Source organism: Macaca fascicularis, chromosome 4 (assembly GCF_037993035.2).
Source record: "Macaca fascicularis isolate 582-1 chromosome 4, T2T-MFA8v1.1".
NCBI classification, from domain to species: Eukaryota; Metazoa; Chordata; class Mammalia; order Primates; family Cercopithecidae; genus Macaca; species Macaca fascicularis.
The window spans coordinates 100,010,319-100,036,835 of record NC_088378.1 but is presented as its reverse complement, the minus strand read 5'-3'; the positions used below and the strand labels follow the sequence as shown (position 1 = coordinate 100,036,835).

The window sequence follows — 26,517 nt, the reverse complement described above, 5'->3', positions numbered from 1 at the left end:
TGTCCACAGGTTGGCCCAGGAATGATGCAGGTGAGAGGAAAGGAAAGTTGCTGAGAAAAGCAAGTGGTATCATAAAAGATGATATTATGGTGGCAGAGTCTTCCTTTGTCTGCTGGGAATTGGACTCTCAACTTAGAAATTCATTTTTCCCTTTGGTGAATTCTCCACGCCTTCATTCTCTTCCATCATATCAGCACCCTTTACCCTCAACAAAACAGTAAGAAATCCTCCCTATTGCTTTTATCACAGCTTCCGGATATTTTAGCCATATATTTAATAGAATATTTATAATATATACTGGTCAATACATCATGTTCTAAAGCCTAAAATTTCCTTAAGATGGAATCATCAAACTTTATAAAACATTCCTTTACCAAATATGCAAATATTAAGCTCTGCAGTAAATATTTAACATGAATGTTTACTATACATTTAAACTCCCCCTTATCTAAGAATATATATTAAACATAAATAATAAAATTATTTTAACATATGCTCTCAAGTCTTCATGCCCTGCCATGCATACAGACATAGAGAAGTCTGTATGGAAAATCCTGATCACCCAATTAGAAAACTCCCTTCCTCATTCCCTGAGCAATTGTCAGACAGCTAGAGCAGGACTACTTATGTCTCCACTCCTGGTGAATTTCTTTCTTCCTCTCTCAAAAGAGGCAAAGCTAGACTGGGTGCAATAGCTCATGCCTGCAATCGCAGCACTCTGGGAGGCCAAGGCAGGAGGATTACTTAAGCCCAGGAGTTGAAGACCAGCCTGAGCAACATAAGGAGACCCTGTCACTAAAAGAAAAGTGAAAGAAAAAAAAATAGCCAAGCATGGTGGCACACACCTGTGGCCCCAGCTACTTGGGAGGCTGAGGTGGAAGGATCACTTGAGCCCAAGAGGTCAGGGCTGCAGTGAGCCATGATCACCACTGCACTCCAGCCTGGGTGACAGAGTGGGACCCTGTTTCAAAAAAAAAAAAAAAACAGAGGCAAAGCTGTCTTAACTGCCCTCCACTCAAAAGAGAGGAAATCCTCAATCCTGATAATAAGCAGTTAATTTTTGCAGTGGTCTGTCTCTCTTCATCACATACAAAGGCCAGAACTGCCTCAGCATCAGTTCACTAGGCAGGAATAGAGCACATCTCCCCACAGGCTTGATCTCTGGCTCGTGCGCCCGCATTTATATGTTTTTTTCTCTCTCTGTACAGTGCCAAATGACTTTCGCCTGGAATGAGTCATCCTGCTACCCAGTTAGCATTCACTCTCAACAGCAGATCTCTGAAATCCAGCCGAGGATTTCTGAGTCAGGTCATTTTTTAGAGATGTTGCATTCCTCTGTCAGAGATTTTTGTCTCATTTTCTGCAGAGTGTGAAAGTAATCGTTTCATCCATATTCTTGGATTTTCACAAAAGTCAACAATTTGGATCTCTTCCCGAATTAAGTATCCACACTTTTTATTAGTGCATTGACTTTACAATAGAAGTTTAAATTATTCTTTTTACTTTGTTGGAAATATTCCACTTCCCCCCAAAAAAAGACTTTTTTCAGAAACTTTTAGAGATAAGATTTCAGCTGTTTGCTGGAAGATCTAGGCCTGACTAACAAAAAACAGATCCTAACCCTATCTGATGTAACATCCGTATCACTTCTAACGGCCACTTAAGAAAAAAAATCCCTATAATATTACTTGGACAATTTGAATAAAATTTCTTCTACCCAAGTTTCTCCAACTATATAGGATGCTCTTTTTCATTTTTTATGGTAAGTATCATATTTCTAAATAATTAATCCCTCTTTAGTCAGTCTAAGAACTTTCTGATCAACCATTTCCTTTTAGAGGAAACATATTCCTAAATTGGACTGAAGAAGATTTATTGTGAAGTACTCAAAAAGGCTACCCATTATGCCATCTGCAGAACTTCGTACCACAATTTCATTTTATTCTTCAATTTTGGTGCAAGCTGCAGCAGTTATTTCCACTTCTACCCATGTGAGGGTGGCTGAGAAGACCGATGACCATTTTCATAGATACACATGTACAGATACCTGTATATGTGGTTCTTTGGTTACTTTCTAATAGCCCCCAATACTGTGCCTCATTTCAAAAATCGTCTGTGCGGAAGACGATCTCTGTATCTTGTTTCTCCCTACTTGATCCTGCTAACAAATTCTTCATTCCTCACCACAACTCTTGGCCTTGATCTCTTGTGCTTCCTTCTCTTCACTTCCACTACTGAGTTCAAGTTTTGTTTTGTTTCAGCTGAGATTCCTATCTCTCTAACTTTCTAAAATTGTTGATGCCCCACCAGCTATGCACCCTCCTTTTTGCATTAGTGGTCGTTTACTAAGCAGTAGGGAGGTACACAGGCTGTGAAGGAAAAGGGAGAACAGTATCCTGAAAAGTTCTCTTGCCCTCATCCCAGGGTGGCCTCACCACAAAGCTGGACACAGACTAGAATTTGAGAACGGAAGAGCACAGTCCCTTCCAGTCCCTTACTTTTCAAGGATGCAGTGACGCTGCCTGATGGTGATGTCTGTCTGAGCGCCAGTCCAGAAAGGCAGTGCTGCTGGGAAGTATGCTAGGGACCCCGCCGTGTATCTGCATGAAGCCCACATTGGGGTGGATGTGATGGGCACAAAGTTTCAGTCATAGCAGCAGCAAGCAAGTCAGCCCATCGCCACTTCTCAACCGCAATATTCTGGGGTTTACTTTCTAATAAAGAAGACTGACTTGTCACTCTTGTACTCTCACTGTTGTCCTTTATTGTAAAATAAGAATTAAAAAAAAAAAACCTAACGTGCCAGTCTCAAAAGAGTCAGAAGATGTATATATCAGAACTACCTCCACATCCCATATCCCAGAAAATAGTTTTCTCTTTGACCTCTGTCGTATCTCTCCCCCAAACTCAAAAGGAGGCATGGGAACAAATAAAGTTCACTGGCATATCATCTACCATTTTGTATTATCTTAGGGCAAATCTTTGCTCCCTCTGAATGGCCTGCCTCTGCCCAGCGGTGTCTTGGAGGTGTTAAGGCTAATAGATCTATGTTTAGTGACAGCTGTTACAGTACTGGCTTCCTCAGATCCTGCTGCTAGTCATATATTTTAACTAGATTGATTAATCAAAATACAAACTACTCTCAGACTATTTTTGGAACCATAAGATGCTGAAAAGTCATTAGTTCCTTTGTTTTGCGAAACTCTTAAAATTTCTGGGTTCTTTTTATTAAAGCATTTGTGGTCTCCTGTGGAACCAAATGTTTCACATCATTGATGAATAGAGCATAGAGGTCATGTTCACCATGCTTCTCATTAACTTATCCTAGAGAAGACTGGGCTTCCTGTACTGCTTTCGTGCTAAGTCAAAACCAAACCTGAAAGCTGCTACCAATAGGAAAAGTTCCTACTAAATACCAGCTGTCTACCCCACCATCAAGCCTAGAAGTGGTATCTGAGTTCTAAAGGTGTAGACAGGATGTCTTGAGTTTGTAGAAAGTGCTACGGGAGTCAAGGCTACCCTCATGGTTACAGAAAAGCTGCCTCATAACTAAGATTTTAATTTTAAGATTTAAAACAATTTGCTGAGATTCTTAAATCTCTTTTTAATCAGTTAAAACTCCTTTTCTGGACTTCTTTTTATGAATATGATACAGTAAGAAATTTTCTGAAAATTAAAATTTCAAAGACTCCCCTAGAGTCCCACCATTTTATTTCAAAGACCTTGAGATTGATCTGATGTTGGGTGGTCCACTGACATTAGCTTTGCAGCTTTCCACAAGATACATGATTCATTACCAGCCTTGCAAACTGGATTTTGAAGGGTTCTTAATTAATAGGCAACCATGTGACATCATTTCCAACATCATTATAGCCTGCCCAAGAAAACTTACTCTATCTCCTGGAGGTCCCATTGGTCCTGGTGGGCCAGGTAACCCTGGAGTTCCCTGCACAGAAGGAAACAAACAAGTGAAACATTATAATATACTTCCTGTGTGGGAGAGAATCCTTGCTCTTTTCCAAAATGTTTTTTTAATTCCAGAGACTCTGAAAAGAAACTGGAGAACAGAGTCAAGCACATTGCCAAGCATACAGGAGATGCTCAGTCAACAAGCAGATACCTGAATTGAACAGCACCAACTTGAAGGCTAAGACCAGGATATGAAATGGAAATGAGGTGAAACACATATCCAGGCTTCCGCTTTGCTACTTAACCTGGGTTCACCTTTTGAGGCACTACAAAGGGAAATTTTCAAATAACGCATGACAGGGGGAAGAAAAGGCAACTTAGAGACCAACTCACTGTTCGGCCTGGAAGTCCTGGCTCTCCAGCATCACCTTTCATCCCTTGGCGACCCTAGAGTGAGCAATGGGAAAACAGTTCTCAGGCATTTCACAGAGATTAAGTTAAAAAGGAAGACATGAGTCACTTACAAAATCTTCATCACTTCATAAATCCAGAATGAGCACAGAAGGGTATTTTTGAAAGGAGATGAATAAACCTTTTTTGAATTAGTGCTCATTTTTTAAACTACAAGTGCTGTGTTATAATTTCTACTTACAATGTTATGGGATAATTTTATATAATTATGGGATATTATACTTGCCATAAAAGAATACAGTTTAACATAGGCGATATCTACATTACTTATAAGAAAATGTTTAATGAAGTCAAATAAGTAGCAGTAATTTATTCTACACAGTTTTATATTATTACATAGTCTATTTACATATCTAAAATAACAGTCATCATAGTGACTACTATCTTGGTGACTAACCTTGTTGAACTATCTGAGAAAACATTTGATTTGGCAAAATGTAGAAAAGATTCATTTAACTAAATGTTTATCCACCATTCTTATTTAATGCAGAAAGGCTTTATGCTTACTTGCTCTCCCGGAATAGAGAGTCCATTGGGTCCCTGAGGGCCTGGAGGACCCTGGGGGCCTGGAGGACCTATGTCTCCACGAGGACCAGGGGGCCCCTAAAATACACAAGAGAGAGACAACCACAAATAATGTAATACTTTTTCAGTGCTGACATTTAGTCAGACACTTGTCATCATAGCTCTAAGACATCAATCATATAATCTTTGTAAACATTTCAGAAATCTACATCTATGAATGTATTTATTAATGTAATTTCCTTCTTCCCTTTACTATTGAAAAGTGCAATAAATTCACAAAAGCACTTCCTTTCCATAAAAGTCCTATTAGAAATAGATTTTTTAAATAAAACACATCGCATATAAAACATTCATATATTAATTTTCATAGACTTATATGAGATTAAAAGCTCAAGTCTCACTGGATTTGATTTATTTTAAGCTAGTCCTCATTTCTCTTAGACTTCAGCTTATTTCTGGGACTAAAGGATATATAAATCAAGCAAGGAAAGAAAAGATGCCCATGGATGAGGTGCCCTGTGCTGGAGCTCTTTTGCGATCTGTCTAGGTGGAAAAGGCACAACCTTGGCGTCAGGCCTGGGTTAGCATTCTAATCTTGCCCTTTCCTAACGGGGTTATTTTATCATTAATTATATTATGACCAAAAACTACATATTGTCTTCATAAAATATTCCCCTGAGAAGCTTGAGTTGTCTTACAGAAAACCAGTGTGGAGCTGGCAGAAGGGGCAGGTGACCCCTTGTGAGCACTCAGCATTTTCTTTTCTGAGACTGGTGAAAAAAGAAGCAGCAGAACTACTCCCAGCAGGCTCCAGCTCTCTAGAGGGTCTCTGCTCCCTGTGGGGTGTGTTTACCCCATCTGCTTCCCCATGTTCCGGCCAAGCCCTTAAAGATCTTCTGCAGCTTCCCCATGTGTAATTGTTACACCTATGACATGCATCCTATGCATTTCTTTCTCTGGCTTGTCTAATCCATCATTATGATATCCAGAGATAAGACAGAGGTAATTACATTACCTGAGGCACACTAAACCTGAGCTGACTTGCTCAAGATCACATCCCCGCTTTGTGAAAATTTGAACAATCAGATTTCAGCATATAGATGAAAATTTAAATGCACTCTAAAATATACTTACAACTGCCCCACTGATACCTCTTTCACCTCTGGGACCTTTAGCACCAGGCCCTCCCTAAAATACATAGAGCACATATTAGTGTGAACATAGGAAAGCAGGAAGAAGTTGATACATAAAAAGTGCTTCAAGAAAAAGTGCAATCTCCAGACAATTAATATTCTACAGTTGCTTTCAAAATATTGAAGCAAATATTTCATGTCATACAAATATGCAAGGCAAGAGAATTTCAAAACTTTGTACATTCTGAGCATCTTATTTTTTAAATTATATTTCATATTTCAAGTTTTCATTTCAAAATCTGAGGTTTGCTGGGAAAAGCAAACATACTACTTGTATACAATAAAGAGAAAAATGAGCTTTGGATTTATATGAATTACATTCCTCAGGGAAAATGATGGGCAAAAAGAAGAATATCTTCACTCTCTCAGAATATTAGAACATGTACTTAACAGGAATTCAGAAACAACTGAACAAAGAGGAAATAAATATCATAGTGACATCCAAGCATGTTACCTCACAATGACAGGGGAAAAAATCCCAACATCTCAAAAACATCTAAGTCACATCCAGGATATAATTTCATGATTATAAATATAAATCACTGTTACTAGAAAAAAGAATGGTAATTCCAGTGACATTTTGATTCTATATATGAGGAGCTGCTTTGTAATTAACCTAAAATCAGTCTACATTATTTGCTAGGACCCAGGGATAGTAAGTTTTGGTGTTCTGTGAATCCGAGCTCTTCCTATGTTAATTACATATTTTCTTAAAAGAAGCCAATGGAGATTAGAGCTATCCTCAAAATTGGCCCAGATCAGATACTGGATTGACTAAATCAAGGGGTTTCACATTGATCAATGAACTCTATCACTGCAGTCTTCAATGTTTTGCCTTGCACTTTCTTGGCCTTCCCTCCCAACCAACGAATAAATCTGGTCACAGTCTTCTCACTCAAGTTATTCCAAACCCAGAGTTTATGATATCACATGTGTTAATTACCCTCTCTCTATGTAATTCTCATGATACATCTGCTACATAAGGTGCACATGTTCTAGGTTCTCAACAAGTTGTTCTTGAGTCAGCTCTCAACTATGGCTTTGTACCAAACACTTAAGAAGCTTTCAGGAGACGTAAGGAATTTTCAGTCATGTAATTACAGATGGAAATCCAGCTTCACATCTTTAAGAAAAAAGCTCCTGAAGACTAGCCAATATTATCATTCTTGCATGGCTGAAGAAATATGTCAAATGCCAGAATCAAATATTCTTCCTGATTTACTCCATTTCAGATGTCTAAATATACTAAAAAGATGGTCTGCAATTTAGCTTGCTCTATCCTAGAAAACCTGGATGAACTGAAGCATTTTATTGACTCTATACCAGCAAATAGATAATCACTCTAAAGATTTCAAAGGAAAAACCAGAGGAACTATTTCAATTTCCTTACTGCAGGGCCTGGAGGTCCTGGAGGTCCAACGCTGTCCTGTGTACATGTGCAAGAATTTGGAAAAGCAGGGCATTTTGCCTCATCTCTCTGCAATTTTGAAAAAAATATTTGCCTTTAAATTTAGAGGAAAAAAATGCCTTCCCATCCCCACCCCCACTTACATGCACAAGGAAGTCTGTTTCCCAACTTAAAGAAATAATTTTACTTATCATTATGAATAGTCTTATGTTGAAACTTGCTGTGCTCCTTTATGTCTTTATTTTAGGCATTACATTAGGAAACCTCACTGACAAAGAAATGTTTACGTGACCACTGAGACCTCTGGTAATTTAATCCAATTTCCTCTAATCCGGTGTTAGAGACTTGTTGTGTATCTCAAATATCAATTCCCATTTGGAAAAAAAAAAAATCCAGAATTCTGTCCTCTTTCTCCATTAGCCACATTGTTTTGTCCCTCACTTCATTCAGGTCTCTGCTTAAATCTCCCCTTATCACTGAGGGCTACCATCACTATCCCTTTGCCCTGATTTGTTATGCATCCTAGGACTTTCACTCAATAATATAGTATATATGTCATTGTTAATTCGTTCTCTTCCAGTGCCTTTCACTGGAATACTCACTTTTTACTGGCTTAAAACAAGCACACAGATTGGTGCCCAGCTTATAATAGGTGCTCAATCAATATTTGCTGAATAAACAATGCACACCCTTCCTGTGGATGTATGTGGGTCTTTGCTGGTCAAAAGTTTCAAATCCATCACCAACATTCAACATTGTAACCATTAACACCTACATAGATACTATTAAAGAAAGGCCATCATCTCGAAAAGAAATACTATGGTTATTTCTACCATCTAAAAAACCTTAGTTATCCAGAAAGGTGCTGGCTTGTTCTGTAAAATGCTGATAATTTACAAGCAATAAGAGGGCTTTACAGTAAGTGGGCTTATCAAACACATTAACTCAGCAGGACTTTTCTGTTAGGGAGAATTTCCAGATACAGTCTGTGCATTCCCAGCTTGTGAGGGAGGGTTCACACAGGCACTGGCTTTTCTGTAGTAGCTGGTGAGCACCCACACGTTGCGTGTCTTTTAGCTCCATCCTGAAGATGCAACTGTGGAGTGCTACTTCCTCTCCCAGGCACAAGGGTTCATTCCTGGGAAACTGTTAAAGCCATGACAGAATTCAATTCTGTTTTACTTACCCTAGAGGGAATATCACAGCATCTGTCTCTACTGGTCCACACTGGGCTGCAGACAATGTCAAAACTCTGGATTTGGAACTGCAAACAACCAACAGCCACATCAGCTAAAGATGCATGAAAAACATTTTATATTGGCATTTCCACATTGTAACCATTGCCAACTTCTCACACAGACTCTGTCAAGGGTGTGAGCCATTGAGAGCAATGTGATCCTTACATCACGAGAAAAGAACATAAAAACATATGCCTATGAGAAAGAGATAGAAAAGTGAAACATGTATGTAGATTCCCACTCCTGATTCACTACTTTAGCCAAAATGCAATGTTTGAACATATGCCTATGAGAAAGAGATAGAAAAGTGAAATGTGTATGTGAGATTCCCACTCTTGATTCATTTATTTGGTTGAAATGCAGTGTTTGAGTTTTGTGTCATTTGTTTGTTGTGTGCTTTCTTTTTTTTTTTTTTTTTTTTTTTTTTGAGACAGAGTCCCACTCTATTACCCAGGCTGGAGTACAGTGGTGGGATCCTGGCTCACTGCAACATCTGCCTCCCAGGCTCAAATGCTTTTCGCGCCTCAGCCTCCTGAGTAGCTGGGATTACAGGTGTGCACCACCATGCCCAGCTAATTTTTTTGTATTTTTTAATAGAGGCGGGGTTTTACCATGTTGGCCAGGCTTGTCTTGAATTGCCAGACTCAAGTGATCCCCCCGAAGTGCTAGGACTACAGGCGTGAGCCACGGTGCCCAGTCTTGTGTTACTTTTTAAGAGAATATTAATTTCTATAATTAAATGAATTTCAAGCCTACACACATTTAAATCAAATTTGTTTTTTGTTTTTTGTTTTGTTTTGTTTTGAGGTGGAGTCTCACTGTTGCCCAGGTTGGAGTACAGTGGTGTGATCTTGGCTCACTGCAACCTCTGCCTCCTGGGTTCAAGAGATTCTCCTGCCTCAGCCTCCCAATTAGCTGGCATTACATATAGCTCCCACCACCACGCCTGGCTAATTTTTGTTTATTTAGTAGAGATGGGGTCTTACCATGTTGGCCAAGCTAGTCTCAAACTCCTGACCTCAAATGATCCACCCGCCTCGGCCTCCCAAAGTGCTGGGACTACAGGCATGAGCCACCACACCCAGCCTAAATCAAGCTTTAAGAGCCCACCCTTATAGAAAAGTAACATTAAAGTAAATTAAAGAAACAATTCTTCACTTATTCTACAATTGATGCTCTTCTTTTTAGAAATTATTACCAAGGGGTTGACCAATAACTTTTTCGATATCCTCAACTATTTCAAGATAGCATATATCTTATATCTTTCTATAGTTGAAAAATAAACTACTTTTGATAAAAAGTAAAAAGTTGTTTAGACAATGTTATTCTTTTAAAAACGTGATGTAATTGTTATACTTAAATGTCAGATTCAATATTCAACAGAAGGTTTGGATTTTAATCAAAATTATATTACATTTGAACTAATTGTTTCTATATTGTGGAATAAAAATTTTCCTTTTGAATCTAGAAGAAAATCCTGTCCATGAAAGAAAGCTAAATTAAATAAATAAAGCCATTTTAAAAATAATAATTATAGAAGCCAAACAGGTTAGCTTTGCTTTTAGGACAATAGGTCTATTGACTTTGATTGATTGATTGATTGATTGATTGATTGAGACAGGGTCTCGGTCTGTCACCCAGGCTGGAGTGTAGTGATGCCATCATAGTTCTCTGCAGCTGCAAATTCCTGGGCTCTAGCAATCTTCCCACCTCAGCCTCCCAAGTTGCTAGGAATACAGGCACATGCCACCACATTCAGCTGATTTTTTTTTTCCTTTTTATAGAGACAGGGTCTCACTATGTTGCCTAGGCTAATCTTGAACTCCTGGCCTTAAGTGATTCTCCTTCCTTGGCCTCTGAAAATGCTGGGATTATAGGCATGAGCAATGGTGCCTGGCTTTGAATGACATTTAATATGAATTTAATTAGCTTGGTATGATGACAACTTTAGATTTAAATTTTCCCTACTAGATAGCATTGTAAATGGGGTTGTCACGCTCTGCCTCAAACCTGAGATGGTGAAAGTTGTGAGTAATGGGGTCAGCTGGCTGCCCTACTCCACTGATCCTTTTGAGACAGACAGCCGAATGGCTCCTCTGTGAGCAAATGCGGGCTCTGGTGAAAGTTGCAACTAGTGTCCCCAAATGCTTAATATCCTGACTGCACAAATCTATATTAACAATTATTGCTGAAGAACAAAACAGGAATGATTTTCTATTTCACTGGGTATGCTGGCAACTCTTTGTGTGGTATTCTCCAATTTGATCCTGTTTCGAGATGACTGCATGGTGTTTCCTGGTGCCTTGACATCTTATTTTGTTTCTAGTAAGTAGTTAAAGCACATTATTATGTTCTGTGGACATATTTTCTCAATGTACTTCTTCCAATGTTTTGATCTGACCAAGAAATTTGACAACTTAAAACTCACTGAGAAAAACAGAATAAAATAAAACTCATGGAGTTGTTTAGAAAATGCCATTTCAATCTCAACACAAGGTACCAAGAAAAGTAAAAATGTGTAACTCACTGCGGCTGATTTCCTTTCCCCTTTAAGGAGTTTTCCAAGAATTTCATAACCATCAGTTGTTATATTTCCAGCTTCCTTGATGTCTTTTTCTATAATTTCATAGCAGTCAATGTAAGTCTTAACACTTTTTGGGGTCACCACAATATGAACCTAAAAAGATAATTTGTTTCCATTATAAAATTTCTACACTAAAAAATTAGCTGACTCTGCATAGTTCAGATCAGATTTTTTTTAAGTTTTTTAAGCTATTTTCATCCTAATTCAAAAGTCTTACTCTAAAAATCCAAGAACAGTTGGCAATGTCAATGAAATAATTCACTGATAATATGAAACTAGACAAGCCACTTAACCTCTGGTCTCAGTTTCCTACATGCACATATACATGCATAATTTCTTGTTTTCTCATTATCTACTCTTACTGAGATGACCAGAGAGGATGTAGTAGATGAAATGACTTTGTAAGCTATAAAGAGCTATTCAAATAGAGGTTAATAAATCATGTATATATTATTATATTCACTACAAGGAAATTTCAGATGTCTTCCACTAATTTTGCTAAATTCATCTTTCAGTTTGTTGTTCCCCAATCTCAGGCAGAAATAATCTGCATACCATACAGATATCTCATACAGTAAAGAAGTAGCACATGTCTTCTATAGGGATTCAACTCTGGACATCAACAGAATTAAGGATTCAATTTCCTTTTAAGGAAAGAAGTTTATATTGATTTATTTTTCGTTTGCTACTGAAGACACACAGAATGTTAAAAACTCTATTAGTATAATTAACAAAATGTTTGTATTTCAACAATGTAAAGAATGGTCCTGGGTAATCCCTGTCTGTATAGTTATGCTCAGAGTTTCTACTTATCACAGCACAAATACTCAAGTAAGCCCTTGATGATGACTTTGAAAAGTTTGGCAGCAAATTAAAAGGAACAGAAATTCCCTTAAATGTTCTCAGTCGATAAGCATAAGAATAATTTCTAAAGTATTTTTTAAACTAAATATTTTTCCCACATGGAATCAGCACCAAAACATAAGTTTACTGCATCTGTGATAAATATAAATTACATATTGCTTTTATATAAAAGTAATACATAGGTTACTAAAAATAAAGTTTAAATGCCCCCAGGACAATCAACTAATACTGAACTCAAGAAGAACACTATACTAGGATATTTTTTTATCTAATAAGAACTAAAACTTTTTGGCTCATATATGAACAACCACAGATGCAAACATTGAAAAGGCATGTGAAAAACCGCAATATCCAGAAAAATTATTTCAACATTTTTAATTCATGACAAAATTATTTCAGTAACACTCATTGAATGCTAGCCATAGAGAAACACATTCTAGAAGTACATTTTGCTATAATTTATTCAGTGTGTTTTACTGCAGTTTAAATGCATTTCAGATTTGGCCCTTTACCTGTAGATCATTGTGCCAAGTATGTAGAGTAACCAACCTATTTCCTAAATGATGTGTTGTTGATCCCAGACCAGTAGAAAAAAATAGGGAGCCTCTTGTCACTCGTCTCTCTTCCCAGACTCTGCCATTCTAGCTTTCTTTCTTATTATAAATGTCTCAAGTGAATCCATGTCATCTTTTAACCATAGAAGGGAGACACAACAAAAGCTTTTCAAGAGAATCCCCAAGAAGGGATAACTGTCCGTCTTTCCTTAATTAAACTATTTTAGTTGATCCCTCTCCTCAAAGGTCCCTCTCCCCGTCACTGTCACTGATTTCCTGTTCTTGAAATATTGCTCATTCTCATCCCAGGTTTGAAAAACTTCAATTCAGGAATTAGATGGAAAGTGAAAGAAGAGTGCTTGAATCCTTGGCTCGGTAAAAAAATGTGAACAGCTGAGAGTGACTGAAGGTGGTACTTGAATTGATGGGATAAATGAGAGTGGGCCAATGGGGTGGGGGTATTTTATACTTGGCAATTTGCAAGATGCTAGATCTTAGATTAAATTGGTTCGGCACATACACACACACACAATGGTAACTGTAGAGGTAATAGATATGTTAATTAGCTTGATTGTGGAGATTATTTCACAATGTGTGTGTATATCAGAACACCTCATTGTACACCTTAAGTATATGCAATTTTTCTATATGACATCTCAATAAAGCTGTTTAAAAAGAAAGAATTGGGGGGGGGGGAGCGGAGCAAGATGGCCGAATAGGAACAGCTCCAGTCTCCAACTCCCAGCGCGAGCGACACAGAAGACCGGTGATTTCTGCATTTTCAACTGAGGTACTGGGTTCATCTCACTGGGGAGTGCCGGACGATCGGTGCTGGTCAGCTGCTGCAGCCCGACCAGCGAGAGCTGAAGCAGGGCGAGGCATTGCCTCACCTGGGAAGCGCAAGGGGGAAGGGAATCCCTTTTCCTAGCCAGGGGAACTGAGACACACAACACCTGGAAAATCGGGTAACTCCCACCCCAATACTGCGCTTTAAGCAAACAGGCACACCAGGAGATCATATCCCACACCTGGCCGGGAGGGTCCCACACCCACGGAGCCTCCCTCATTGCTAGCACAGCAGTCTGTAATCTACCGGCAAGGCAGCAGTGAGGCTGGGGGAGGGGCGCCCGCCATTGCTGAGGCTTAAGTAGGTAAACAAAGCTGCTGGGAAGCTCCAACTGGGTGGAGCTCACAGCAGCTCAAGGAAACCTGCCTGTCTCTGTAGACTCCACCTCTGGGGACAAGGCAATAACAAACGCAGCCCAAACCTCTGCAGACGCAAACGACTCTGTCTGACAGCTTTGAAGAGAGCAGTGGATCTCCCAACACGGAGGTTGAGATCTGAGAAGGGACAGACTCCCTGCTCAAGTGGGTCCCTGACCCCTGAGTAGCCTAACTGGGAGACATCCCCCACTAGGGGCAGTCTGACACCCCACACCTCACAGGGTGGAGTACACCCCTGAGAGGAAGCTTCCAAAGCAAGAATCAGACAGGTACACTCGCTGTTCAGAAATATTCTATCTTCTGCAGCCTCTGCTGCTGATACCCAGGCAAACAGGGTCTGGAGTGGACCTCAAGCAATCTCCAACAGACCTACAGCTGAGGGTCCTGACTGTTAGAAGGAAAACTATCAAACAGGAAGGACACCTACACCAAAACCCCATCAGTACATCACCATCATCAAAGACCAGAGGCAGATAAAACCACAAAGATGGGGAAAAAGCAGGGCAGAAAAGCTGGAAATTCAAAAAATAAGAGCGCATCTCCCCCAGCAAAGGAGCGCAGCTCATCGCCAGCAACGGATCAAAGCTGGACGGAGAATGACTTTGACGAGATGAGAGAAGAAGGCTTCAGTCCATCAAATTTCTCAGAGCTAAAGGAGGAATTACGTACCCAGCGCAAAGAAACTAAAAATCTTGAAAAAAAAGTGGAAGAATTGATGGCTAGAGTAATTAATGCAGAGAAGGTCATAAACGAAATGAAAGAGATGAAAACCATGACACGAGAAATACGTGACAAATGCACAAGCTTCAGTAACCGACTCGATCAACTGGAAGAAAGAGTATCAGCGATAGAGGATCAAATGAATGAAATGAAGCGAGAAGAGAAACCAAAAGAAAAAAGAAGAAAAAGAAATGAACAAAGCCTGCAAGAAGTATGGGATTATGTAAAAAGACCAAATCTATGTCTGATTGGGGTGCCTGAAAGTGAGGGGGAAAATGGAACCAAGTTGGAAAACACTCTTCAGGATATCATCCAGGAGAACTTCCCCAACCTAGTAGGGCAGGCCAACATTCAAATCCAGGAAATACAGAGAATGCCACAAAGATACTCCTCGAGAAGAGCAACTCCAAGACACATAATTGCCAGATTCACCAAAGTTGAAATGAAGGAAAAAATCTTAAGGGCAGCCAGAGAGAAAGGTCGGGTTACCCACAAAGGGAAGCCCATCAGACTAACAGCAGATCTCTCGGCAGAAACTCTCCAAGCCAGAAGAGAGTGGGGGCCAATATTCAACATTCTTAAAGAAAAGAATTTTAAACCCAGAATTTCATATCCAGCCAAACTAAGTTTCATAAGTGAAGGAGAAATAAAATCCTTTACAGATAAGCAAATGCTTAGAGATTTTGTCACCACTAGGCCTGCCTTACAAGAGACCCTGAAGGAAGCACTAAACATGGAAAGGAACAACCGGTACCAGCCATTGCAAAAACATGCCAAAATGTAAAGACCATCGAGGCTAGGAAGAAACTGCATCAACTAACGAGCAAAATAACCAGTTAATATCATAATGGCAGGATCAAGTTCACACATAACAATCTTAACCTTAAATGTAAATGGACTAAATGCTCCAAGTAAAAGACACAGACTGGCAAACTGGATAAAGAGTCCAGACCCATCAGTCTGCTGTATTCAGGAGACCCATCTCACACGCAGAGACATACATAGGCTCAAAATAAAGGGATGGAGGAAGATTTACCAAGCAAATGGAGAACAAAAAAAAGCAGGGGTTGCAATCCTAGTCTCTGATAAAACAGACTTTAAACCATCAAAGATCAAAAGAGACAAAGAAGGCCATTACATAATGGTAAAGGGATCAATTCAACAGGAAGAGCTAACTATCCTAAATATATATGCACCCAATACAGGAGCACCCAGATTCATAAAGCAAGTCCTTAGAGACTTACAAAGAGACTTAGACTCCCATACAATAATAATGGGAGACTTCAACACTCTACTGTCAACATTAGACAGATCAACGAGACAGAAAGTTAACAAGGATATCCAGGAATTGAACTCATCTCTGCAGCAAGCAGACCTAATAGACATCTATAGAACTCTCCACCCCAAATCAACAGAATATACATTCTTCTCAGCACCACATCGTACTTACTCCAAAATCGACCACGTAATTGGAAGTAAAGCACTCCTCAGCAAATGTACAAGAACAGAAATTATAACAAACTGTCTCTCAGACCACAGTGCAATCAAACTAGAACTCAGGACTAAGAAACTCAATCAAAACCGCTCAACTACATGGAAACTGAACAACCTGCTCCTGAATGACTACTGGGTACATAACGAAATGAAGGCAGAAATAAAGATGTTCTTTGAAACCAATGAGAACAAAGATACAACATACCAGAATCTCTGGGACACATTTAAAGCAGTGTGTAGAGGGAAATTTATAGCACTAAATGCCCACAAGAGAAAGCAGGAAAGATCTAAAATTGACACTCTAACATCGCAATTAAAAGAACTAGAGAAGCAAGAGCAAACACATTCGAAAGCTAGCAGAAGGCAAGAAGTAACTAAGATCAGAGCAGAACTGAAGGAGATAGAGACACAAAAAACTCTCCAAAAAATCAATGAATCCAGGAGTTGGTTTTTTGAAAACAAAATTGACAGACCGCTAGCAAGACTAATAAAGAAGAAAAGAGAGAGGAATCAAATCGACGCAATTAAAAATGATAAAGGGGATATCACCACCGACCCCATAGAAATACAAACTACCATCAGAGAATACTATAAACACCTCTACGCAAATAAACTGGAAAATCTAGAAGAAATGGATAATTTCCTGGACACTTACACCCTTCCAAGACTAAACCAGGAAGAAGTTGAATCCCTGAATAGACCAATAGCAGGCTCTGAAATTGAGGCAATAATTAATAGCCTACCAACCAAAAAAAGTCCAGGACACAATGGATTCACAGCTGAATTCTACCAGAGGTACAAGGAGGAGTTGGTACCATTCCTTCTGAAACTATTCCAATCAATAGAAAAAGAGGGAATCCTCCCTAACTCATTTTATGAGGCCAACATCATCCTGATACCAAAGCCTGGCAGAGACACAACAAAAAAGGAGAATTTTAGACCAATATCCCTGATGAACATCGATGCAAAAATCGTCAATAAAATACTGGCAAACCGGATTCAGCAACACATCAAAAAGCTTATCCACCATGATCAAGTGGGCTTCATCCCTGGGATGCAACGCTGGTTCAACATTCGCAAATCAATAAACATAATCCAGCATATAAACAGAACCAAAGACAAGAACCACATGATTATCTCAATAGATGCAGAAAAGGCTTTTGACAAAATTCAACAGCCCTTCATGCTAAAAACGCTCAATAAATTTGGTATCGATGGAACGTACCTCAAAATAATAAGAGCTATTTATGACAAACCCACAGCCAATATCATACTGAATGGGCAAAAACTGGAAAAATTCCCTTTGAAAACTGGCACAAGACAGGGATGCCCTCTCTCACCACTCCTATTCAACATAGTGTTGGAAGTTCTGGCTAGGGCAATCAGGCAAGAGAAAGAAATCAAGGGTATTCAGTTAGGAAAAGAAGAAGTCAAATTGTCCCTGTTTGCAGATGACATGATTGTATATTTAGAAAACCCCATTGTCTCAGCCCAAAATCTCCTTAAGCTGGTAAGCAACTTCAGCAGTCTCAGGATACAAAATTAATGTGCAAAAATCACAAGCATTCTTATACACCAGTAACAGACAAACAGAGAGCCAAATCAGGAATGAACTTCCATTCACAATTGCTTCAAAGAGAATCAAATACCTAGGAATCCAACTTACAAGGGATGTAAAGGACCTCTTCAAGGAGAACTACAAACCACTGCTCAGTGAAATAAAAGAGGACACAAACAAATGGAAGAACATACCATGCTCATGGATAGGAAGAATCAATATCGTGAAAATGGCCATACTGCCCAAGGTTATTTATAGATTCAATGCCATCCCCATCAAGCTACCAATGACTTTCTTCACAGAATTGGAAAAAACTGCTTTAAAGTTCATATGGAACCAAAAAAGAGCCCGCATCTCCAAGACAATCCTAAGTCAAAAGAACAAAGCTGGAGGCATCATGCTACCTGACTTCAAACTATACTACAAGGCTACAGTAACCAAAACAGCATGGTACTGGTACCAAAACAGAGATATAGACCAATGGAACAGAACAGAGTCCTCAGAAATAATGCCACTAATATACAGCCATCTGATCTTTGACAAACCTGAGAGAAACAAGAAATGGGGAAAGGATTCCCTATTTAATAAATGGTGCTGGGAAAATTGGCTAGCCATCAGTAGAAAGCTGAAACTGGATCCTTTCCTTACTCCTTATACGAAAATTAATTCAAGATGGATTAGAGACTTAAATGTTAGACCTAATACCATAAAAATCCTAGAGGAAAACCTAGGTAGTACCATTCAGGACATAGGCATGGGCAAAGACTTCATGTCTAAAACACCAAAAGCAACAGCAGCAAAAGCCAAAATTGACAAATGGGATCTCATTAAACTAAAGAGCTTCTGCACAGCAAAAGAAACTACCATCAGAGTGAACAGGCAACCTACAGAATGGGAGAAAATTTTTGCAATCTACTCATCTGACAAAGGGCTAATATCCAGAACCTACAAAGAACTCAAACAAATTTACAAGAAAAAAACAAACAACCCCATCAAAAAGTGGGCAAAGGATATGAACAGACATTTCTCAAAAGAAGACATTCATACAGCCAACAGACACATGAAAAAATGCTCAGCATCACTGGCCATCAGAGAAATGCAAATCAAAACCACAATGAGATACCATCTCACACCAGTTAGAATGGCGATCATTAAAAAGTCAGGAAACAACAGGTGCTGGAGAGGATGTGGAGAAATAGGAACGCTTTTACACTGTTGGTGGGATTGTAAACTAGTTCAACCATTATGGAAAACAGTATGGCGATTCCTCAAGGATCTAGAACTAGATGTACCATATGACCCAGCCATCCCATTACTGGGTATATACCCAAAGGATTATAAATTATGCTGCTATAAAGACACATGCACACGTATGTTTATTGCAGCACTATTCACAATAGCAAAGACTTGGAATCAACCCAAATGTCCATCAGTGACAGATTGGATTAAGAAAATGTGGCACATATACACCATGGAATACTATGCAGCCATCAAAAAGGATGAGTTTGTGTCCTTTGTAGGGACATGGATGCAGCTGGAAACCATCATTCTTAGCAAACTATCACAAGAACAGAAAACCAAACACCGCATGTTCTCACTCATAGGTGGGAACTGAACAATGAGATCACTTGGACTCAGGAAGGGGAACATCACACACCGGGGCCTATCATGTTGAGGGGGGAGGGGGGACGGATTGCATTGGGAGTTATACCTGATGTAAATGACGAGTTGATGGGTGCAGCACACCAACATGGCACAAGTATACATATGTAACAAACCTGCACGTTATGCACATGTACCCTACAACTTAAAGTATAATAATAATAAATAAATTTTTAAAAAAAAAGAAAGAATGGGTTTAAGGAATGGAGGACAAAAGAGAGCACAGTGGGAAAAAAGGAGAAACTAAAAGAGAGATTATTAAAATAAAAAACAAAAGAAGGTAGACAGTTTGGAAAGAAAAGGCAGAGCTTTTGAGGAGAAAAAAATAGGCATTATATAAAACCCAAGAATGCAAATATCTTTCTTGGGGAAGCAAATGGTATAAAGAAGAGAATGTCAAAAAAAATTGTCTTGATTTGTGATCATTAATGACTATCACTACAGACCTCTAAAAAATATTGCCTTTCAAAAAATTCAAATAAAATGAAGCATTCCATGACAGTTGGAAATTTTAAAATAACAGTTACCAAATGGTTATCAGTGGTTTAGCAGATGATCAGATTCTCAATATCTTCAGTGGTTATGAAAGGAAAAATAAAAATAGTCCTTTTTAGCAAGTTACTCAAATATAAGTTTCACTGAGCCAAAAAAGTTCATAAGAACTTTGCCAGATTCAACATCTAAGATCAGATAAGGATCAGTTGAAGCCAGTAACACTTGCCAAACTAGAATTCGCTTTTCCGATGAGGCATTTATTTTACTTCACTTCACTATGGAGGTCTGTAAACCTTTAAGCAGATATACCATTGTACTCAGAGATTTTTGTTTTTCCTTTTTTTTTTTTTTTTTTTTTTGGTATCACTAATATGTACATTGAAGCTTCCTTGAGCTTGATGAAGACAGTCCTTTAGCATCCTTATCAAAAATCTGATTAATGAATAAGAACAACAATCTGGAAAGAAAGCAAGATTCCTCAGGAGTAGAAACAGTAAGAAATACTGCTAAATCTACTCAAGTAGAAGAAATTTCTTCAATTTTCACTTGAGAATCAGCTTGAACTGGAAACATCTGTCTTTTATGTATAAAGGCTAATCTTTCTACACGCCACACTGAAGAAATTTTAAAGCATTTGTGCAACAACTGGTATTCCTGCTAACATAATCCAATGGATGAAAAAATATCATTAAAAAGTGAATTCCTACACATAAAGGGGAAAAACACATACTGTGGCCTATCAGAGGGTGTCAGGTGAAAGGAAGGAGAGGATCAGAAAAAATAACTAGTGGGTACTATGCTTAATACCTGGGTACAAAATAATCTGTATGATAAACCCCCATGACTCATGTTTACCCATGTAACAAACCTGCACATCTTGCACACATATCCCTGAACTTAAAACAGAAGTTTTTTTAAAAAGTCCATTCCTAACCTCCATTCCTAACCTAGATCATTCTTTTTATTTCTAACGCTTCCAACTTCAGTATTTTCTAAGTAAGAAGTGCTTATTTGTCAATGAATTGTCCTTCAGAAACCTGAAAAAAAAGTTTCTACTATCTGCTGGATGTTGACATACAGAAAATTGATTAAGATAATCAAGAACAGACAATCCCTAGAATGCATCTTAGAACTTTTAATAAGATTTTCTAGAGAATTATGTTTTTAAAGAATGTGTGTTCACATAAAAATTAATATCATAAACATTTATCTTAATTATTTTGGTAGATACTGATAGTTTTTGGATTGATAAAAATAATTATTATGCATTTCACTGGCATGTTTGTACTTTTCAATAAAATACAAGCAGAAGATATATTATCAACTTTTGCATTTCACTGGCATGTTTGTACTTTTCAATGAAAAGTAAGCAGAAGAAATATTATCAATTAAAAGATCCACTAAAATTAAGCTTTGCAGACTAAATGACACAAAGATTCATAACAAAATGGTAACCAGAAAAGTAGGTGAATAATATTATATATACTATATGATTCAAATTTTAAAAAGAAATAAGAATTAAAAATATATCAAAATGTTAGTAGTTATCTCTTGATTAGTATATTGTTTTATTTTAAATATTATTTGAATTAACCAAATTCTCTAAAATACGTTTTTTTAAGATTTTATTTTTAAAAGACATAGTTATAATTCTACCAATTTAACATGACATTTTAATAAATAATAAATTTGTTTTATATTTTTTCTAGAAATAAGACTCAAATAATCTGTTTTTACCTTATGAAAACTTCCATAAAATAATGTCTTTACTTCATCTGTGTCAAATGTAACAGTTTGTACCTCGCCTCTTATATCCTTGTTAAAGAATGATAACGTCTTGCTAGAAGCTGTAATCAACATAGTGTTATTAAATCACATGCATTGTATACTTTTTATTTAAAGTATTAGCAAATGATTCTTCGAGAGATTTCTTTAAAAATAAAATAATTTCAGTTGTGATAAAATGTAATTAGGATGTTTACTGATGTGTTATACTTGGAAAAGTTCAAACATAAAAGTATATATCAAATAAATATATATATAATGTAAATTCAGAAAGTTTTTTAAAAGAGAAAAGAAAAACATAATCAAAACTAAGTATGCATGCGCCTTAAGATAAAAATTCTTACGGTCTGCAATCACTCCAACTTGTGGTTTGTAGTCTCTGTCTGTGATTTGCCAAATTGCAAAAGGGTCACTGGGAGTTTCTGGGAGAAGTCTGAATAATAATATAATCGTGTATGAAGGAGGGAGTCCATTTGGGTGTAGGTCTCTGTTGGATAAAATGAAAGAAAAAGGAGAGGAAAGAAAAAAATGAAAGGAAGAAAGATTGATTGCTTTAACATCAAGAACAGATACTCTTTTAAATCTCTGCACCAGAATCTCATATGGGTAGTATTAGAGGCTATTTATAACAATCTGGCTCCTTCTGACTTCTCCTTAGAAGGAGAAAAATTTAGGAAGCACATCAAAAGAACAAGCACTAAAGATCCATTATGTAAATTGTAATCGATTATTTCTAAATTGATAAAGTCACAAAAGTCTGGGAAATTACAAAATAGTCTTTTATCCTACTAGTAATAACTAATTTTTTGAGACACAGAGTATTATAAAATTATATGATAATTTTAGAATGATAAACATTATGACTACGGATATCATTTAAAGAGAATGAATCTTCCTAAATATACTTAATTTCAAATGTCAGCTGTATGAGATCATAAAAATGGCTTAAGGTTTTAATTTCTCTCTCCCTCCCTGTCAGTAATAGTTTTTACACTTCCAAATTTCTCCCCTGAAATCAAATAAATCACCCCCAGAGCTCATATGTTCCCAAAAACAAAATCCATTTTAAATGTGAAGGCCATATACATGTGCAAACATTTAGTGATGATAAAAGGATGTGAATTAATTGAAAGGAAATGTTTCTTGGCTCTAAGCTGTAAGGCAAAACAAAAAACAAAAAATTGGTCCCATGTGTCCCTCCAGACTTTAGTCAATCATTGTTCTGGGGGAATCTTTGAAGCAGAATTAATGGTTTTCTATCTGAGACCATTTAATAACACTTTCTCCCTGAAGGTAAGAAAAAGAACCAGATAATAAACTCATAGAAAAGAAGCTATTCTTCCATGAATTTTGATAGAGGACACAGAGCTTTCATGTCCTAATACCACACCACTAATGCCATCTTGCTTTTAAAACATATGCTCTGGGTAAGCTGACATGATGTCTTTTATATGTTCAAGAACTATCTTTATAATATTCTATGTTACAAATAATATTTTCTCCACATCAACTCATCTCTCACCTAGCCCATTTTTCTCCTTCCTTAGTTAATTAGTGCTTGTGAAAAAATTATGTAATTGCATTTATGTTTCTTTCCTTTCAGTCAAAAGTTCTGATGCTTGAGAAAACAATAGGCTGTCATAAGTTAAAATGTAGAACTCCTATGTTGAGCTGACTGGAAGAGTTAAACACCGGGTATTATGGTTCACTGAAAAACCTAGAACTCCGAGCCAACATGGTTAACCATTAAGGAGTTAGAGACTTACAATGTGGTCAAACTACAACAATACGATCTGTGCCTCTTAAAGTAAATTAGCTTTGGTTTTAGTCTGAATTTTCCATCAGCTTTCTCAGAGCATTTCATATTTCAGACATCATTTCTGAACCTGTCCTGAGCTTACAATACCTTTCTCATTGTTCTTTTCTCTCCATAAATTGGCAAACACATTTTTCAACATAAAAAGTTTTCATTTTAATGAATAAGAAATACAGATTTCAGTTATCAAACTCAGGTGCAAACATTCATGAAGTAAAATAACACCTACAGCTACACAACAGATTGCTAGAGCATCAGCCAATAAAAACTAAGTGCCAACTGTCTGATCATGGACGAGAAAAACTACCTTTCATTTTCTAGAGGTCTGAAACACTAAAAACAATGTTTGCTCTCATTCTGCACTTATTCCATCCAGTCCTCTGCACCACAGGGAGAGATGTTCAAAATATTAAGTTGCCTTCCTGTTTTAACAGCTTTTCTAGCCTTAAATTCAAAAGGGTCAGTAATATGTTACCAGCATGAGCTTCTTGGATCTGGGAATAACGAGGCCTGAGTCTTAGTCTCCTGTGTGCAAACAACTATGTAACCTGGAAACAATTAACCCAACTGTATTTAAGAAAACCAATCAGGGTCATCCATAAGCAGTCTTCCAACAATTCTAAAGTTCCAGGATTCTGGGAAGTCAGCAAATATTCCTAGAACTTTCTGCAGGTCTTAAGAAAAGGAGAACCTCGGCCGGGCACGGTGGCTCAAGCCTGTAATCCCAGCACTTTGGGAGGCCGAGACGGGCGGATCACGAGGTCAGGAGATCGAGAGACGATCCCGGCTAACACGGTGAAACCCCGTCTCTACTAAAAAATACAAAAAAAAAAATAGCCGGGCGAGGTGGCGGGCGCCTGTAGTCCCAGCTACTCGGGAGGCTGAGGCAGGAGAATGGCGTAAACCCGGGAGGCGGAGCTTGCAGTGAGCTGAGATCCGGCCACTGCACTCCAGCCTGGGTGACAGAGCAAGACTCCGTCTCAAAAAAAAAAAAAAAAAAAAAGAAAAGAAAAGGAGAACCTCCTGTTGTCACACTTACGCTGTAGGCTGATTCACAAATGCATTCTTCTGAATCCTGTAAGCTGAGTAGCTGGGGAAAGACCCTGACTCCAAAGATACTCCTTGTACAGAAGCAAAATTCTTTTCTGTCAGGTTGTACGCTTCAAGCATCTTAAAACCTTTACATCAAAAAAGAAAATATTAAATGAAGTACATTTTAATTATTTTATTGCTTAAATCTGGAAATTAATTAGCCCAAAAGTATAAATGCTTACCTGGTGAGGTGTAGCCATCCAAATAAATGAGAGGACAACCTGCAATGTACAGTGTTCTTTAAGTATGATTCACCAACACGATGTACAAATTATATATGCACAGAAAGTAGCAATGAACATATTTCAAGTAATAAATGACATTGTTCATTTACTAAAATAACTTCTCTATTTAATCCTTTATACATTATTTCTTGTACACTTCCTATGTGTAGGAGAAATTATACTATTAACCAGTGTAACACATATTTCCCTAACATTCTCTAATCCAATTGGAATTTTATAGTACTCTTAAAAATAATAAAATAGAATTAAAGGAGGAATTTTTCACATTTTTCAATAGATTTAAAGAACTTCCCTCCCAGGGAATTTTAGATTTCTGCAAAGGTAGGAGGAGCTTGTCCATCCCCAACCCTCTTCTCTGCCAAGTCTCCAAGCCTCACCCTGGCTACCAAACACCATGTAACAGTAACAATTGTGCAGTAGTTTTTGCTCTGGACCCCTCAGAGCTGAGGGTACCAGATGGCTGCATCCAGGACCACTTGGAACAGAAGAGAAACAACTCAAGCCCCCTACTCACTTTCACCAGTGCAGCTGCGCTCCGAACTTCAGCATAAATTTTCATAGTAAACCAAGAAAGTTTGTTTAACCAGTTGTTTTTAATAGAATGTTTAATGGAGAGGATTATTATATTTGTAAAGCATAGCCCTGTCTAGGATCAGGGGTCTGAACTAGCCACAGACCCCTGATCAATTATGTAGGATAAATTGCCTCCTGGTATTATGAAAGATTAATTGCCTCCATAACCTATACACCAAGAATTGGTGTTAATGGATGATGATAATAAATTGACTTAAATAATCAATCTTTGGTTCTTCACTATAGTTCAAAAGCTGAACTTGAAAATACAAACCCAAACAAACAAATGGGAATCCACTAAATTTCTGAGGAACCATTTTTTTTTCATTGCTCTCTTGAAGCATGGATGTTGACAAAACAAATACCAATTGATTACTAATGGGGAAAACCTTCATCTCACAGAAATGCCCTATGTATGCAATTTGAGGCTGAGATTAATTTAACCAAATGTCATAGGCATTAGGGTAGTGGGAAACGGATATAGTAAAACACTTTTCCATACAAGGAAATTACATATTCCATACAAGGAAATTACATATTCAAGGCTAAAAATGAACTTCTGACAAGCACACATTTAGCATGATCGCAATAGGAACAGTGATTCATCAGGTTCTCAAGTGATTTCCCAGGATCTATTTATGCACAGACTTGATCCTACAAATGATATAGAATTGTCTACTAAGTAATTATTTTTCAGAATAAGTGAGGTTATAGATCCATGTTGACTGTGACTTACTTGAAGTGGCAGTTTCACAAACAAATGTAATAAGATTGTCTTCGATCTTCTCAAAAGATTCAAAGTCGTCCACAATGAACACGTGCCGTTCACTTGGTTTGCTGGCAATGTTGGCAAGCTCGTTGTAGTCGACATCAGCCACACCAACTACAAAGACACTGAACCCTGCAAAGTAGAATTTATAGAATGAATCACATATCTCTTTTTCTGTCCTTGTTGTTAGAACAATGCAAAAAAATTCTTATCAGAAATGATGCTGCATTTTCCTACTGTACGCAAGTCCTTTTATTTGACATGAACTCTCTTTAATAAATACGTACTTTTTCCAGGTCTTTCTATTTTCTGGCTTAAATAATTCATTTAATTTGATT

The 26,517-nt window shown here is 37.8% G+C and overlaps 1 protein-coding gene across 5 annotated transcripts in view; it reads right to left on the bottom strand.

Annotated features, from left to right (window-relative positions):
- The window catches only part of COL12A1 (collagen type XII alpha 1 chain), a 128,184-nt gene that overhangs the window by 12,813 nt on the left and 88,854 nt on the right, over positions 1-26,517 (bottom strand). For all 5 annotated transcript variants that reach the window (XM_005552541.4, XM_005552540.4, XM_005552544.4 and 2 more), the window contains 12 exons: positions 26,147-26,311; positions 24,775-24,813; positions 24,540-24,678; positions 22,029-22,171; positions 21,637-21,746; positions 11,272-11,421; positions 8,693-8,770; positions 7,489-7,575; positions 6,040-6,093; positions 4,888-4,983; positions 4,303-4,356; positions 3,893-3,946 (listed from right to left, as the gene is read on the bottom strand). In XM_005552541.4, the coding sequence (XP_005552598.3) occupies positions 3,893-3,946; positions 4,303-4,356; positions 4,888-4,983; positions 6,040-6,093; positions 7,489-7,575; positions 8,693-8,770; positions 11,272-11,421; positions 21,637-21,746; positions 22,029-22,171; positions 24,540-24,678; positions 24,775-24,813; positions 26,147-26,311 (1,169 nt within the window). The remainder of the gene's footprint in view (positions 1-3,892; positions 3,947-4,302; positions 4,357-4,887; positions 4,984-6,039; positions 6,094-7,488; positions 7,576-8,692; positions 8,771-11,271; positions 11,422-21,636; positions 21,747-22,028; positions 22,172-24,539; positions 24,679-24,774; positions 24,814-26,146; positions 26,312-26,517) is intronic.